The 17018-nt window shown below is 40.8% G+C and overlaps 1 protein-coding gene across 1 annotated transcript in view; it reads right to left on the bottom strand.

Annotated features, from left to right (window-relative positions):
* Slc24a2 (solute carrier family 24 member 2) overlaps positions 1-17018 on the bottom strand; it is a 233758-nt gene that overhangs the window by 32163 nt on the left and 184577 nt on the right. Inside the window, exons 5-6 of the mRNA XM_042692946.1 lie at positions 6717-6815; positions 1614-1732 (exon numbers count right to left, since the gene is read on the bottom strand). Of these exons, the coding sequence (XP_042548880.1) occupies positions 1614-1732; positions 6717-6815 (218 nt within the window). The remainder of the gene's footprint in view (positions 1-1613; positions 1733-6716; positions 6816-17018) is intronic.

Below are 17018 nucleotides of genomic sequence, written 5' to 3'. Positions count from 1 at the left end.
TCCATGTGGACAGGAGCTGCTCTGCCAGCCTGCTCCTGAGCTAACATCCAGGGACCCTGGGGCTCTGAGCAGGAGGCCGAGGAGCCAGCAAGGCAGAGGAGGCAAGGGCAGCAGAGCTGCAGTCGCTTCATCCTCCCCTTTGAAGGAAGAACTTTCCCTTGTATCTTCCTATGAGGGAACAGGGCAGCAGGCAACAATTACCATGCTTTTCTCCTGGGAAGTGTAGATGCCGTCACATGCTAGTAAAGTCCTAAAACATGCTGGTAAGCAGTGTCTTAACTTTTCAGCTCATTAGGAAATTCTGTGAAGAAAATGGGATAATCTTTGGATAATCTGTGGATTGAGTGGCTGGGGAACCCACTAGGACTCTAGACTCTGAGACTATCTCCAGACCCAACAAGCAGAAATCAGATTTTTTTTTGTGTGTATGTGTGATGGTTCTGGCTTGAACTCAGGGCCTGAGCTCTGTTCCTAAGGTGCTTTTTGCTCAAGATTAGTGCCCTACCACTTGAGCCATGGCATAAATTCTGGCCTTTTCTGAGTAGAGTTTATTGGAGATAAGAGTCTCACAGACTTTCTTGCCTGGGCTATCTTTGAACCATGATCCTCAAATCTCAGCCTCCTGAGTAGTTAGGATTATAGCAGGATTTGTTTTTATGGAGCCTTTTCCTTCTCTAAGTTCTAAGTTCCTACCAAAGGTAGTAGCCTTTGTTGGCACTCAGCAATGTGTCAGAGAGGTGACACTAACATGTTAATATGCTACCTCTAAAACCTAGAGGCTTTAGAAGCTCTGTGTTTGCTTCTTGCTACACTGGAGACTGGAGTTAAGCAAGACTCTCTTCTGATTACTGTGAAATTTGTGCACATCTCTGAGTTTGAGAAGCCTTGACTTAGCATTGACTTTTTGAGTGAATGGTCCAGAGGCAGTACTGTATGATGGAAGGTTCTGACAATGTATGTAGACAATGCTCAGATGAACTCTCAGCCTTCCTTTCTGCCAGCTAGGTCTACTCAATGAATTACCTCTTCTTAATGAGCTATTGATTCCTCAACTGGAGACACTGGGAGCCACAATACACATATAATGCCTAGGTCAAGTCTGTGGCACATAGCAGGTATTTGCTAAGTATTGGGGACTATTGCTATGAGGTGGGACAATCTGGTTGTGCCATTGAACAGTGGGTGGGGCCAGAGAGTATTAACTTCAACAAGAGGGACAGAGAAGGCCAGTGGGGTCTCATGGAGATGTGATGGTTGTAATATTTCTATTCTTTAACTCTGACCTAAGGACAGAGAAGAGTAGGCAACAGCTATTTCGATACATCAAGATCTACATTTTCATCCCTGAGATGAGATTGTGAGGCATGAGTCATCTCACCTAATCCTGGGAAACAATAGCTCAGAGAATATATGTGTTCATTTATTCAATAAACACAAAGTTGCCACCTGTGGAGGCCATGGTATGGTACTGGGACACAAATGCAAAGATAGAACCAATTCTGCTTGGTGTCTACCCAGCTGGGAGCTGGGGCCCTTAAGGAGGATACCTGGTCCATAACACTGTGCTTACACGCCAGGAAGAACAGCAGTCCAGAACAATGTAAGAGCCATACCTGGGCCTCTGCAGCTTCGATGGTGTGGGAGAGGTTTCCATTTTGCACAGGTTCTGAAGCCTCACTGGATGGTGTTATTTCAACTTCAGTGCTCGTGCTGTTTGGGAGTTCGATTTTTTCTGTGACAGAATTTAAACACATAGAAAACAAACACAATCAATGGGGGGTAAGAGGCATGCCACAAATGACATTCTGAAATGCTGGGCACAAGGAGAGAGTAATGTCAGAGAGCTGGCCTGGTATTAGGCTAAATAGCAAACAGCCTTTCCTTTTCTCCCCCTGCTCTTTTCCCTCTACTATAAGCTCTGGCTTCTATTTCTTAAGCTATGGCCTGACGTCACATGATTGTCCTATCAGCTCTGACAGCATTTCTTTTTTTTTTCCCCATTTGGCAGAACCAGCCATTCAAGAACATAAATGCAGACTTTCAGAAGCCCAAACTACACTCAAACTTATACACTGTCATTTACACTTTGGACTGTACCCCTCAACCATCAGTTGTACTGCAACATAAATGCAGACTTTCAGAAGCCCAAACTACACTCAAACTTATACACTGTCATTTACACTTTGGACTGTACCCCTCAACCATCAGTTGTACTGCACCCCGGAGAGGATATTGGCTAAGACCAAGTTCTTAGGCCATCCCATCAGGCTGTCACTTTAGGAGACTCTCCTCATTCTGTGTCTGGGGACCCTTCTTTGTGAAATGAGCCGGTCAAACCAGTTGATTGCTAAGGTCTATTGCTTTCAGCTGTAAGGCCTCTCAGGCTTTGTGAGCAAAATGTGTGCTTGTGCTCCTCCAGTGGCCCTGGGAAGGCAGACTTAGCATGTCTTACACCTGAGCTTCTTACCTCACAAAAGGCAGCGAGGAGATGGATAAGGAATGGAGGCCCAAGTCTGTGTCTTTCTTAATTGGGTGGAGTGAAGCAATTAGTCAAGAGCAGTCAAGTTTTCCACTGTGATGTGAGAAGTGGCCTGAGGGCTTTGGTTAAAAGTTGGGACTCTGAGACCCGGGAAGCAATCAGTTCTGTGTTCATACTCTCTGTAACTTGTGCTGTGGGATCTGTAGCAAGTGCCTCAAACCTCTGTGAGAATCAGTGTTAACAGTGATGTGAAGAGTACCTGTGTGCCTGTATACTACCATAGAAGATGGACATTTTGAAATAAGAAAGTACATGAAAAGCACTGAGCTGTGTCTGGGTCAGAACCAGCAAGATGCAAACTATTTGCTTTCCCAGTATACTACCTGCCTTTCACTAGAAGATTCTTTTTGAGGCTAAGAGGAGCAATTCCAGGTGTTCAGGTGCACCCAAGATTACTGGAGTTCAGTGGGAGAAAACCAAAAATGTTCCTATTGTGATCCACTAGGTGTGGAGTCAATCCTAGGGCTCAGTGGAGCAGGCAGCTACATGGAAGCTCATAGATGCAACTAGTCCCAGGCTGCCCATTGAACCTCAATTTGTATTTTTCCTAACAAGTTCAATGGGACTGGATATCTCTATCACTTTGTAACTAAGGAAATAATTTAAGAGGCTCAGGACAATTTTGGGGTTTGAAGCAGCCAGATCTTGGAAATCATAGGGAAATAGTTTACATTTATATATTTAGTTGGGTCATAGAGAAGCATACATAAGTTTAAATATAGAAGGCCATAGAAACTACATGTGTGCTGACTGAATCATTTGAACTAAAAGCTGCTCAGTACATTGAACATATAAAAACTCTCTTTTAGGCTGTAGTGATATAACCTCAAGACCCATCTGTCACGACCACCTTGATTCCAGGACAGGGTACTTTGTACTTAAGGGAGTTAGATGACCAAGGACAGAGGTGAGCAATAAGAAAATACCTGTCAGGCAAGTATCTCACTCATGTGTGCTTTTATCTGGTAGTGTTTTTACCACCAAATAAAATATGAAAATTAAGTCTTGCGCTATGTCTGAATAGCAAGGACTTTAGATACACAGTATTTGTGATTATCAAGTAATTTGGAGGCGTAACACCATTGAAATTTCTTGGATTTATGTGTTCATACTGTCATGAATGATTCAGTCCAGGCCCAAGAATGTCAATTATTGGGAGGAAGGTTAAGATGGAACTCAAGCATCAAGTCTTCTACTCCAGTCTACTTCATGCCACAAAGAAAGAAATAAACACGTGAAATAAAGGAAAAACAAAAAATACCCTCAAACAGCTCGGTTAATTAATCCCAATATCTTAAGCAAAACCAGGTGTCAGACATTAATGGTGTGACTTCATGTTTTCATAAGACAACAGCAAAATATATGCTTTAAAATCCCAACTTCAAGAAGTAACCCAGGTTAATATTTTGAATGCCAAGTATTATTATGTTAAAATTTTCCCGTGAGCTAGAAGTTGGGATAAGAGGAGAGTCAGAAACTTCTATGGAGTGTCAGATATTTTGAGTGTAACGCTGTTGAATTTTGTCTGCAGATAATTTTAGTTACTTGGGAAATAGCTTCATTTATAGCATAGATCCAGATTAGGTTAAATTTGGTTTGAATTTCGAATTAGGGAGCTATATTATAGTTATAGACAGGCGGAACATCATGCTTCAAGTTAAAATAAGATGCCTGAATGTCACAATCTGGTCACATAGGAGATCTAGAAAAGTCAGCCAAAGGAGACCAGGGCTGATGCTGTTGAGTTCATACAAAAAGCAGCAGCAGCCGCAGCAACTTGAAGAGATTGTGGCACTCTCTCACGGAGAGACTGAGTAGTGACTTCTTTTTTTTAAATATATTTTTTATTGTAAAGATATTGTACAGAGGGGTTACAGTTACATGAGCAAGGCAAGGAGTCCACTTCCCATCGAGCATTGTTACCCCCTCCTTTGTTTTCCCCTATCATTCCTTTCCTCCCCACCTCAACTCCTCCTTCCTGCCCCAACAATGTTGTAAAGTTTGTTTTCAACGTAGTGTCTTGAACATATGATTGTTACAATGGGCCATCGTGTATCCTTATTTCAGCATTTTGTTACTTCCCTTCCTGTCCCCAAATAAGAAAAATGTATATACAAGATGCAGGACACCAGAATCAAATACAGTGACAACAGGGGTTATACCATAGGAGAAGAACATACAAAGAAACAAAAAAAATTACATAGTACATTATAAGTACATTAAAAAGAACAACAGGAAAGATAAAATCTCTTGCATCCCTATCTTGGGGTTCATTTCGCTTAGCATAATCTCATATGGTCATATGTAGATAGCTTTTGACCTCTTCTGCTTGTCCTAGACATATACTAGTTATTGCAGATAAGGGAAACCATGGGACCTATGTTTCTTTGAGTCTGACTTACTTCACTTAATATAATTTTTCCAAGTTTTTCCATTTCCTAGCAAATGGGTGGTGTCATTCTTTCTGGTGGAGGCACAGAATTCTATTTTGTGTGTGTGTGTGTGTGTGTGTGTGTGTGTGTGTGTGTGTGTGTGCGTGTGTATATATATACATATCACATTTTCTTGATCCATTCATCTACCAAGGGCCATCTGAGTTGGTTCCATATCTTAGCTAAGGTGAATAATGCTGTGATAAACATAGTTGTGCTGGTAGCTTTAGTATGACCTTGTTTGTGATCATTTGGGTCATTGCCCAAAAGTGGGATTGCTGGATCATAGGGGAGTTCTATGTGGAGTCTTTTGAGGAACCTCCATACTGCTTTCCAAAGTGGTTGAACAAGTTTACACTCCACCAACAATGCAGTAGGGTTTCCTTTTGCCACATTCCCTCCAGCATCTGTTGTTATTAGATTTCTTGATTATAGCCATTCTAACTGGGGTGAGGTGGAATCTCAATGTTGTTTTGATTTGCATTTCTGTTATGGCTAGAGAAGTTGAGCATTTCTTCATGTGTCTATTGGTCATTCTTATTTCCTCTTCAGAGAAGTTTGTCTTTAAGCCTTTAGCCAACTTATTTATTAGGCCATTGTTTCTTTGAGGATTTGTTGTTGGGGGATTTAATTTTTTGAGTACTAAGTATATTTTAGATATGAGACCCTTGTCTGTTCTATGACTAGTGGAAGATCTTCTCCCAATGCATGAGCTTTCCATTGATTTTGTTAGCTATGTCCTTTGCCATACAGAAGCTCTGCAGTTTCATGCAATTCCATTTGTCCAACCTTTCTTTCATTTGTTGTGTTTCTGGGTCTTTATTACGAAAATTTTGGCCTGTGCTAAGGAGGCCTAGAATTTTTCCTATTCCATCCTATAATGTTTTCAGAGTGTCTGCTTTGACTCTGAGGTCTTAGATCCATTTGGAGTTGATTCTGGTGCAGGGATCTAGCTCTAGTTTTCTACAGGTGTTTAATCAATTTTGTCAGCACCATTTACTGAAGAGTCTGTCTTTCTTCCATTCTATTTTTTTTTTTAGCTCTCTTATAGATTAGGTGGCTATAGGTCTGTGGGTTCATTTCTGGGTCTTCAGTTTTATTCCATTGGTCCTCAGGTCTGTTCTTGTACCAGTACCAAGCTGTTTTGATTACTATGGATTTGTAGTAGAGTTTGAAATTTGGTATTGATATTCCTCCAGCACTGTTCTTTCTGCTAAGGATTGTTTTTGCTATTTGGGGTCTTTTATTGTTACATATAAATTTTTGGATTGCCTCTTCTATTTCCTTGAAGAGTGAAGTTGAGATATTGATGGGTTTCACATTGAATTTGTAGATAGCCTTGGCAGTATTGCCATTTTCACGATGTTAATCCTCCTAATCTAGGAGCATGGGAGGTTTTTTGAATAGTGACTTCTTGGTGGTTGTTCAATAATCAATGCATAGGCATAAAATCTGGTTGTCAGGCAAGAATTACAGGAGGATCCTTGCCTTTGTTAAACCATTAAAAAAAAAACCTGTGCAGGTCCCTGAAATGAAGAGATTGTCTACTCTTGAGTGGCGATGCCAGGTTAGGGGTTCATTAGAATCATTTTACTCCCATTGGGCTTTCCCTAGATTTATTAGGGACCATGCTGTGCTAGAGGGTTCTGTGTTGGCATGGAGTCAAAGATGCCTACGCTGAGCTCTGCCTCCTTGTTCCCCTCAGTCTCCAGAAGCGAAAGTGATAGATGTCTGTCTGTACTCACCGACGTGATTGGCAGCCCCATTCTGCCTTTCGTTCTCATCCACATGGCATTTCTTCTTGGCAATCTTGTGGAGAATTGAGGCCTTTTCTCTGAACCTCCCTGAACCAAGAGAAAGCGGTAGGAAAGAGACAGAGTGAGGAGGAAGAGAGCCTTGTGGCAAAGGAGAAACACCAGAAAGCAGGCATGCAGCTTCTCCAGTTACGCTGCACTACACCCAGCAGGGCCCATACCACTGCATGCCCTTGGGCCTGTGTGAAGGGCACTCTCTTACCTCTGTGGTTTCTTCAACCTCCATACTCTCTGTGAGAGCCTCAAGCTGCTGAACCATAGATGAAAGGTCTGACGGGAGACCTCTTCCCTCCCCTCACAAATAAACAAAAACAAGCAAGTGTTGCTAACACTCTCCCTACTGCTTGACATCTGGAAGAGGCCTAAATACCCAGAGCTACTCTGAAGCCATAGACGTTTCTCTGTAATTAAATACTCAGCCTAGATCAGTTTTTGACCATGAGCTGGGAAAGGAAAACCAAACCCAGGAATCTTCTGATTTGACTTTGGTTTCCCAGCATTTATCATAACTAACATTGTAGGAACAGGCATCACAGCTTTCCATATCAGCTGAGTCAGCTGCAATTAAAGCATTAAGGAGGCAACTGATTCCATTTGGGGATTGGGGGCAAAGAATGATCAACTAAGCACAGCAAGTAATGTTGGTGACGAGACACTTTGGGAAAGGTGCTGGGGGAAAAATACTGTCCTCAATGTCATCACTTTGAATAGCTCTGTCACAGTGTGAAGCTTCATTTCTTCTTGATCATAATGAATGGGGTAAACACATGCAGCAAGCAAGGAAATAAACATGCAAAAGTGGAGAGAGGAGGGAAAGATAGATAACACATTTCTTTTTCTTTTTTAATCCTTGATTATTCTTGCTTGGGAATATTCAAGGTAAAGCTTCTCATTTTAAACCAACTGATGATTGCCTACACTCAGATAGGATGAGCTCCTCTAAAGACCTCAATTTTCCCACTAGGAGTCTTTTGCTGGTACATTCTCTAGCTGCATACCACAGGGAATCTCATTCTACTTTTGGTTACTACCAAATCAAACCAAAAGTGTGTCTCCTGGCGAGTGTCTCCTCCCAGGACAGGCCATAGCTGGTGGATACTCACTTCCCCTCCCTTGGTTGTTGTTGGAAATCACAAAATATGGTCAAATCTGTGTTTCAGGCCTCTGGGACAGACAGGTATGCCAACTCCAATGGGGAAGGTAATCTAGGATCAGGCCCTTTCTGTTCAAAGCTCCATTAGTTGTAAATCTAACTAGCTTCCAACATGAAGGTACCTCTAGGATAGAACGAGCTAGGCATAGGCAACAGATTTGCAGCACAAAGTGTATTCTGAAAGATGGCAGGAAGTAAAACACTACACAGAGGAAAAGGAGAGGTCAGAGTATGGCTTAAGCCATAGAAGGAAATGAGAAGGAGGGAGATGTCCTGGGGTCTGTTTGTCTTTGATGAATGTTGAAGGTCAGTGTGAGGGTCACCATCCTGGAGGGTAGTTTGAAGTCAGTTGTTTTTATTTAATCTCCAAGGCAAATTGAGGGAAGAGAAAAGGAAAATCAAAGGAAGTCTGGGAACTAGGAAAGTGAGAGAAGAGAGCAATGAAAGAAGGAAAAAGAGAAAAAGAAAGAATACAGGATGGAGGTGATAGGCAGGAATATGATGGCCTGGAGATGATGCCAGGCACTCCCGTGGCTGCCAGATCGAGTCTTTTTTGAGGGCCAGATAAAGCCAAAAGAAGGGTTATGCTTCCTGTGGAATACAACCCCAGATGTCCCCATATCATGCGTTTTTCACTAAAGAGGAAAAGGAGGTTCCAAACCTTCACCTGACATGATGATTTTACTATTAAATCATTCTATGGTGGGACCATTCCTTAATCATTTTGCAGCTGCATGAGGTTTATTTTTTTTTAAAAATTACATACAAGAATAAAGTAGGAAAGGATAAAGAAGAGGAAATAAACATTGCTGTGGAAATAAATCCGGAAATAAGAACTTAATACAAATAATGTTGTGGCCATGACACATGGCAAAGGGAATGTTTGTGAGAAACCAGCTGATCCCATCTTGTCTGTATTTACAGGAATCTTCAGCGCTTAGATGTATGCCAGAGAGAAATGATCAAAAAAATAAAGGAGGACTCCAAAATATGTGAGGGGATATCTAGGAAGTATCTTTCCATATAAAGTTGGCCAGGCAGGAGGTTAAGTTTTCCCCAATTCTCCAAGAAGGAGGATGTGAATGAGGTGGGAGATGATTGGGGAATTAGGATTCTGCAAATATTTTACTGGTAGGTAGAGTGTGGTACCATGTGGAGGAGGGACTCTGCTTTGGGATTTACAGTCCTATGGGTAGCAAGGCACAGCAGCCGAGACTGGTTAGGAACTGTCTCCTACACAGACTTCAACTTCTTTAATTCACCCATGTTCCCTGACCAATCTTTGTCCCTATGGTCATACCTGCCAACCATTCTGCATTTTAAATGCTGACAATGGCTGCTCCACATTCTAAAAGGATTTTCCTGAGATGATTAGTTTCTAGAAAGACAGTATTGGAAGGCTCTCCTTCAGAATTCAGTGCACATACATGCACTTCCTTGGTGGTATGCAGAGCCAGAGGAAGGACGGCATGCTCATCCAGCAGATCTCTGAGAAACCTGGGAGCACTTCTGAGAAATGCTGATTTTTCAATAGGTCCTTTGGGGTAGGAAATCATGGCACCTTCAGGATCTGTTTGCTTCAAGTTATCGTTTCAGGTTGGAGGGACATTATAGACTTAAATGGAGGAGGTTAAGGAGGAGGTTAAATGGAGGAGGTTGAGGGTCAGGTAGATCTGACTCTATGTCCTAGATTTTTCACTGGCTTTTCTAGATAGTTTCCCTTCCTTCCTTCCTCTTTCTTTCTTTTCTTTCTTTCTTTCTTTCTTTCTTTCTTTCTTTCTTTCTTTCTTTCTTTCTTTCTTTCTTTCTTTCTTTCTTTCTTTCTTTCTTCCTTCCTTCCTTCCTTCCTTCCTTTCTTTCTTCCTTTCTTTCTCTCTCTCCTTCCTTCCTTCCTCCTCCTCCTTTCTTTCTTCCTTCCTTCCTTTCTTTCTTCCTTTCTTTCTCTCTCTCCTTCCTTTCTTCCTTCCTCCTCCTCCTCCTTTCTTTCTTTCTTTCTTTCTTTCTTTCTTCCTTCCTTCCTTCCTTCCTTCCTTCCTTCCTTCCTTCCTTCCTTCCTTCCTTCCTTCCTTCCTTCCTTCCTTCCTTTCTTTCTTTCTCTCTCTCTCTCCTTCCTTCCTTCCTTCCTTCCTCTGCCTGCCTTCCTTCTTTCTTTCTTTCTTCCTTCCTTCCTTCCTTTCTCTTTCTTTCCTAAGGTTCCTACATAATCCCAAGCTTTGATTTTCTCATCTGTTAAATAGGGATTCCATGGCTTGAGAAAAATGTATATAAAATTCTTAACCACAGCATGTGGCTTCAGAAAATTTCTGCACATAAGAGAAACACACCTTCGGGAAACCCAAGGGCAAAGTTTTAGGGCCCTTGAGTTGCTTGAGGATTATTTCTATATTCTGTTGTTTCAATGTCATAAAACCAGGAATAGAGAATTAGCCACATAGAGACAGAGCAATAAAAATATCCAGTACTTTGTTGGATTGGTGCTTAGATTTCAGGGAATTCTCCAAAAAAATTAGCTCCAAAGTTCTGATACAGATTTTGTTTTGTTAGGGCTGGCCTTGAAGGACAGATCTCAGGAACAATTGTGAAGCTTTGTGCCTGGTGATATTTTTGAGTACTTCTCAAGGTGGGTGAAAAAGTGATGTTTAATATGTTTTAAGGCAACCTTAAAAAGTAGAATCCGTTGAGGTGTAAACCTTTAAGGTGTTGTAGTTTTATATAGCTACAGATATTTGCATACTTAGAAATCTCAGAAATAGCAAACTATGCCCAAATCGTGAGGCACCTACGTCAAAACCTGGCACATAGTTTTTAATATAGTTTAGCTTCTTCTGAAATTTGCAAAAGAGTACCAGTCAAGTATCCTCAGAGGAATGAGTGTTAAGGGGGTGGTAGGGAAGTGTGGAAGGAAAAAGATAAAACTAAAGGACAAATGTGAATAAAAATATGTTTAGAAAAACAACTAGCAGTTAGAATCTTTTATAAAATCTGAGCTATAACAGCCCCCAACCCCTGCAAAATAGCTTTTGGAGGGACTCTTCAGGGGAAGGCAATGTATTTGGTTTGTGTTGTGTTAATTAATGAAAACTGCCCCTTGGAAATTCCTTCACATCTTTCCCACCAAGTCTATAACAGGAAGTTACAAAAGGAACCTTTTGGATTGGCAATCGGCTTAGCTCAAGTCTGAGCTGCCATGGAGCCAAAAAGAAAGAGACAGAAAGGACTGATGTATAAGGAGCAACTATCCACACCTTGGGGGAATAGACCGTGGCTTGAGAGAAAAAAAAAAGATTAAAAAAAAAAAGAAACACAAAGGAACACATGAAAATAAGTCTCTCGGAATCTATGTTTTGTGTTTTCATTTTCGCCCTTTCTGTTTCTTTCTTTGAAGTTTACAGCTTGGCAGGTGGTTTAGAAAGCAAAAGTGTGCTTCAACTTTTCTCCAAGTTATTCCCCTGCTCTGTTTCCTGGAAGCAATGGCTGAGCTCAGGCAGACAGGCCCATATCAACAGAACCCTTGTAGCAGCATTATTATCCTGAGCTCTCCCCTTTCTCTCAAATGCAACATGCCATCCATCACAGCTCTGTTAGCTTTAGTTTGAACTCCACAGTTCAGAATCAGTTTTTCTTCCTCCCTCGCCTTTTAGCTCTGGGCCCAGCCTGCATTGAGGCTCACAGGAACACCTGGGCTGCTCTGAGTTTCCTGCTGTTGTCCTTCTCTTTCAGCAGCCTTAGGGGTCAGTGCATCAAATCATACCTCCCCTTTTGCTGTGAAAAATCCTGGCTCCCCAGTTCAAAGTGAAAGTCAAGGTCCTTACAATGACTTGCCAGGTTCTATCCAATTAAGCTCACCCTGACAGCCATGACCTTGCTAACTCTGCTCAAACCAGGCTGGCTTTTTCACTTTTGAAAATACAGTGCCCTATCCCACTTCTGGGCCATGGCACTGGCTGCTTCTCTACCTGGCATGTTTTCCCTCCAGAATCTGTGGCTCAATGGCTCACCTCCTTCATGTCATTTCATTAAGGCTTCTTTGAGCTTGCTTAAATTTGCATAATCTCTATTATTTCTGACGGCCAGTTTATTTTCTCTAAACCCAGGATGCCTATATATTACTCATAATAATTACTATTGATTACTTGTTGTTTTCTACTAACACATGAGCTCCACAGGACATGGATTTTGTTCATTGCCATATTCTCAGCACCCAGTAGGGCTTAATAGATCCTTGGTGTCTAGGCAAGAATTTGAAGTTCTAACTCCTTCCTGTTGGTCAACGACTCAAAGTCAATGCTTTCATGATATCCCAGACCAATGGCTGAGGTAAGGCTGAGGTCTAAGTATAAGATCTTAGGAATTTCTAGAGGTAAAGAAAGACAATAGGTATTAGTTATTTATACTATGGAGGCAGAAGGCAGAAAGCATCAGTCTTCCCCCTTCTGTCCATTTCCAGGGCCAACACAGTGGGTGAAGAAAGGAGTTCCTGTGATAGAGGAGGTTCAGTGAGTCCTGTAAATTGCAGGGGTCATGGCTCCTCTTTCTTTACTAATATCTTCCTTATTCATCACGGGCTAACCTGAAGGTTTCTCTCCAGATAGCTCACACTCCTTCCCACATGGAAAAATCCATCATTCTCATGGCCCTTGTACTGCAGCATTAGTTCAGTTTTCTGTTCACATGTTTGTTCCACACTAGAGGGCAGTCTTCTCTGGTGAACAGACCACCTCCTGCCATCTTTGTCTTATTAGAATAATGCCTGATTCATTACACACATCTGTACTCACAGATTTGCAAAGAAGCTCTGGCTACAATTAGCACTTCTGGGAAGTTAAGCTTCCTTTTGAGCTAGCATAGGTCACAAATAATCTTCCAGACAATAGTAAACAAACATGTGCTACATATTGGGTAATGATTGGTGAGTCAGGTAGATTCAGAAGCTGGTGTCATTATAGACTTCACAGCCTGGAGGGGGAAAAAAGACTAGCAACAAAGCCTTCAGGTTGGTGCTCAGATGCTTTGATGGTGGAGGTTTTCTTGGGAATGAGGGGATGGTTATGGAAGCTCTGAGAATAAAAATAAAAGTGTCCAGGTTCAAGAGAGACTACATAGAAGAAATGAGTCTTTTTCCACTCTAGTGGTTTATTTATTTAATAAGGGCTGGCTTGATTTCTATTCTTAAAAATTATTAAAGATAATAATTTTGTTTTTCAACAAAAGTATAGAATATTATATCTAAACCTGAAATGTAGTCTCAAATTAAATTTAAAATTTTTGTAAACCATCATATAAATCATTTATTATACAATACTAATATTAATGGAAATTAAATACTCTTGTAGTATTTTGTTAAGTGTCTTTAGTAAGAACTTTGTGAATGAACCATATAATAGAGATAGGTAACATAATTCAGTTGTCATTACATTTATAGACATAATTATAGAAGTAGTTGGTGTAATTAATGAAAATATATGTATAATTGTACCTTAACTGATGGCCAAACCCATTACATAATGAAGAGAATCACCCAGAATTCCCCATTAAGCTTTCTTTAATAATGTTTCATAAGAATGATCCCTGTGGCCACATGTAAATAATGGATCTGTCGAAATGGGAATTTGTTCTGTTCTACCTCCTCATAAAATTACCTCACAATTGGAAATATGAGTATATTTTTGTAAATACTTTGAAACATTTCCAGTGTTTTATAAAAACCAGTATCCAAAGACTGATGTCTTTTCTTTGCTTTCAATTTCTTGTCTTCTCCAATCTCTAATCTTTTTTTTTTTTGTCGGTCGTGGGGCTTGAACTCTGGGCCTGAATGCTGTCCCTCAGCTCTGCAGCTCAAGGCTAGTGCTCTAACACTTGAGCTACAATGCCACTTCCGATTTTCTGGTGGTTTATTGGAGATAAGAGTTTCACGGACTTTCCTGCCCGGGCTGGCTTTGAACCTCAATCCTCAGATCTCAGCCTCCTGAGTAGCTAGGATTACAGGCATGAGCCACTGGTGCCCGGCCAATCTCTAATCTTTGATTTTTAATCTTCCCCTCTTTCCTCAAAGTCACTTGTGACCAAGTGTCTCTCAATTTAGGAACTTTTTTCTGGACTTCAGGATTCCTTCTGATGCTTCCTGTCTCCTGGGTTCACATATTCATTCTGCACTTGGCATTTTTCAATAAATTTGCAAAATATTGGCCATTGCTACTTTTTAAAAAACATCTTTTAGGCCTTTGGTATTTTTCATTTTTCTCCTTAAAATCATCTTTGATTTGATTCAAGAGATCCTCAGTGCTCCCCATATTAGTATTCCTCAATGTCCTTCCTGGCTCTCTCTCCTGAGGACTCAGTTCACCACTTCCTGAATCTCCATGATTGTCAAGCCCAGACATTCTTTTCCAGCCAATGTCTGAACACCTCCCCTTACAAGAAGTTCCTGGGACATGCCTCCAAGTCTACATGTCATCTTCCTGCTTAGGAGCTTGCTCATCTGCTTGTATATTCTATTAGTGGCTCCCATACTCCAGTTTTCTCCACTCCTCTCAGAGATCTTTTTGTTGCTAATATCCAATTTATTGTCAAATTCTCTGGGCTCTGCCTTTGAACTCTTTAGGTTAAGCCTTTCTAACCTGGAAGTTGCTTAAAGCATCTTAATTGATCTTCCAGTTTTCAGTTGTATCTCCTGCATCCTTTCATAAAACCATTTCTTCCCTCCTTCCCTCTTTTCCTCCCTTCTTTCCTTTTTCCCTCCCTTCCTTTCTTTTCTTTCTTTGTCAGTGCCAGAGCTTGAACTCAGTACCTTGTATTCTCACTTAACTGTTTTGCTTAAGGTTAGAACTCTACCACATGAGCCATACCTCTATTCCTGGATTTTTGTTGGTTAATGGGAAATAAGTCTCATTGACTTTTCTGCCCAGGATGGCTTTGAACTTTGATGCTTAGATCTCAGGTTCTTGAGTAGTTAGGATTATAGGAGTAAGCCACCAGCACTTGGCTCATAAAACCTTAAGTTTCCCATTCATAAGTTATAGAAGCTCTATACTTATTGGTCTTATTCTTTTTCAAGACTCTGCTTCTGGCATCTCATCCTTCAAGACTGAGTTCCTTCTTTTATGTCAAGACTTAGCTACCCTATCACAGTGGTAGTCATAGAACCTGAGAAATGTTTTCCTTCCCTCTCCCTAACTAGTGAGTGGGCTTTGAAGCATAAGGCTGCTGCCTGTCTCTGAATAATTACTATCCACAATGTGAGCATCAGCATAGCCACATCAATGAAAACAATAAGGTGGGTGTTAGTGGAAATGTCAGGGTGGTGCTTGGCTTGTTTGTTGTGGGGTGTTCTGTTTTGAGTTTACTTTGATTGTTGGTAGAGGAAGAAGAAAAGCACAGAGGTACATTTCCAGACTCTCTGTCTGCATAGCTGATGGCTTCTATAGTTAATACTTGTGTATTTGGATCCCTCCTTCTCTCATTTTTAATGGAGGAGCTGGGAAAAATTGAAAATTTACAAACCCCATACCTGGCAGCAGGTATGAGGATATAGAGTATAATGTTTCAGGAAAAGGGTCAATATATTGCCAGTGGCAGAAGCTGCTGAAGCTACAGAATTGGTGTTCTTTAGCCTTTTTGATCGCCTGACTTATTGTTTTAAGAATATCATTTCCTGAACATTTCTATCTTGTATAGAGAGATACAAACGGCTCACATAAAGCAACTCTCTAGATTTGTCTGATTCTCGGGTTTTAAGTTCTGACATGGGGGAGGCATGTCAGATAGAAGCTTTAAACATCCTCCTTCTGTTTCTATCCCTTGAGTCCTGGAGATATTCAAGACACAAATGAATGAATGATTACTAGTAGTAGGGCAGACCTTCTATCTCAAGACCTGCCAACATTTAACCCAAATACCTCCTCACAGGTGGAAAGGGTTCTTCTGAGTCAATTCGGCTTGCACATTTCTGAAAATGGGATGTGTGATATTAATCTATTCATCTGGGAAGAGTTTCGATTTGTTTTCAAAACCTGGAAAGTAGTAGATGCTCAGTAAAGATGCCCTGAATGTTTTCTTATGACCTAAGTAGTAAGATATAGAACTAAGCAAAAACAGTTCTTTGATAGACCTATGTCTTACTCTATTACTTATCTTGATATAAAGTAAAATATTTTAGATTTGGCTAAAATGTATCCGTAGCAGTTAGTTTTGTATGGCTTTGTTTGTTCATTTTTGTCTTTTTTTCTTTCTTTATTTTTTTATGTCACCTGCTGTCACCTGTATTTCAGAAGTGCTTGCTCATCCTGAGTCCTTCAATTAACCTTAGAGTCCCATAAGCAAAATGAGATGATTTGATTCATTTTAGATTCAATAATCAGTAAAAAACTTACCATGCTTAATTGAGCATACCAACTACCTGGTCTAATAGATTCATACTTAAATTTTTTTTTAAAGAGAGAGCTTCATGTGAATAGAGGAATTATTAACTTATAATAACAGTATTCCAGTGTGATCCACGAAGGTAACTTCACATTTTCAGCTGTAGGGATGTCAGAAACAAATAGAGGCATCCACAATTTGCCTTCTGCTGCCATTTAACACCTTCTCCATATGCAATGTGGCCAAGCCTGCCTGTACTTGCCAAATCCAATCTTTCTGCTTTTACTGCTGACAGTATAGATCATGAAAATAAGACACAATGAAGTTTGAAAAGCTGGATGTATTCTCACTGGATGAACTCCTTGGTCCTGGTTTTCAGGAAGACTGTGGTTTTCTCCACACAGCTGATTTGGTCTCTCTGACAGACCTGATGCTGGTTGACTAGCTGGTTTAATTTGGTTATGCACATCAACCAGGCTGCTGTCTTTCTAAGAGCCAGCCCCAGGGAGATGCTTGTAAGAATACATCTCTAAAGAGGTCATGTGGTTGAGAGCTAATGACTTCAATACATTTGTTGTTGTTTGGAAAAGGCCCAGCCTTTCAACAGAGCATCTGTTCAAATGCATAGAAAAAAATCCCTGGCCATGGAAGGTCAGACTGAATGAGTTTAACCATGAACTTGGAATGAATGAAACATAACACAATATTGGAAATGGTGTCTG

The sequence above is a fragment of the Dipodomys spectabilis genome, unplaced genomic scaffold, assembly GCF_019054845.1.
Source record: "Dipodomys spectabilis isolate Male_0828 unplaced genomic scaffold, ASM1905484v1 ptg000158l, whole genome shotgun sequence".
NCBI classification, from domain to species: domain Eukaryota; kingdom Metazoa; phylum Chordata; class Mammalia; order Rodentia; family Heteromyidae; genus Dipodomys; species Dipodomys spectabilis.
Note: the sequence above shows the minus strand (reverse complement) of the source record. Positions and strands in the feature narration are given on the sequence as shown.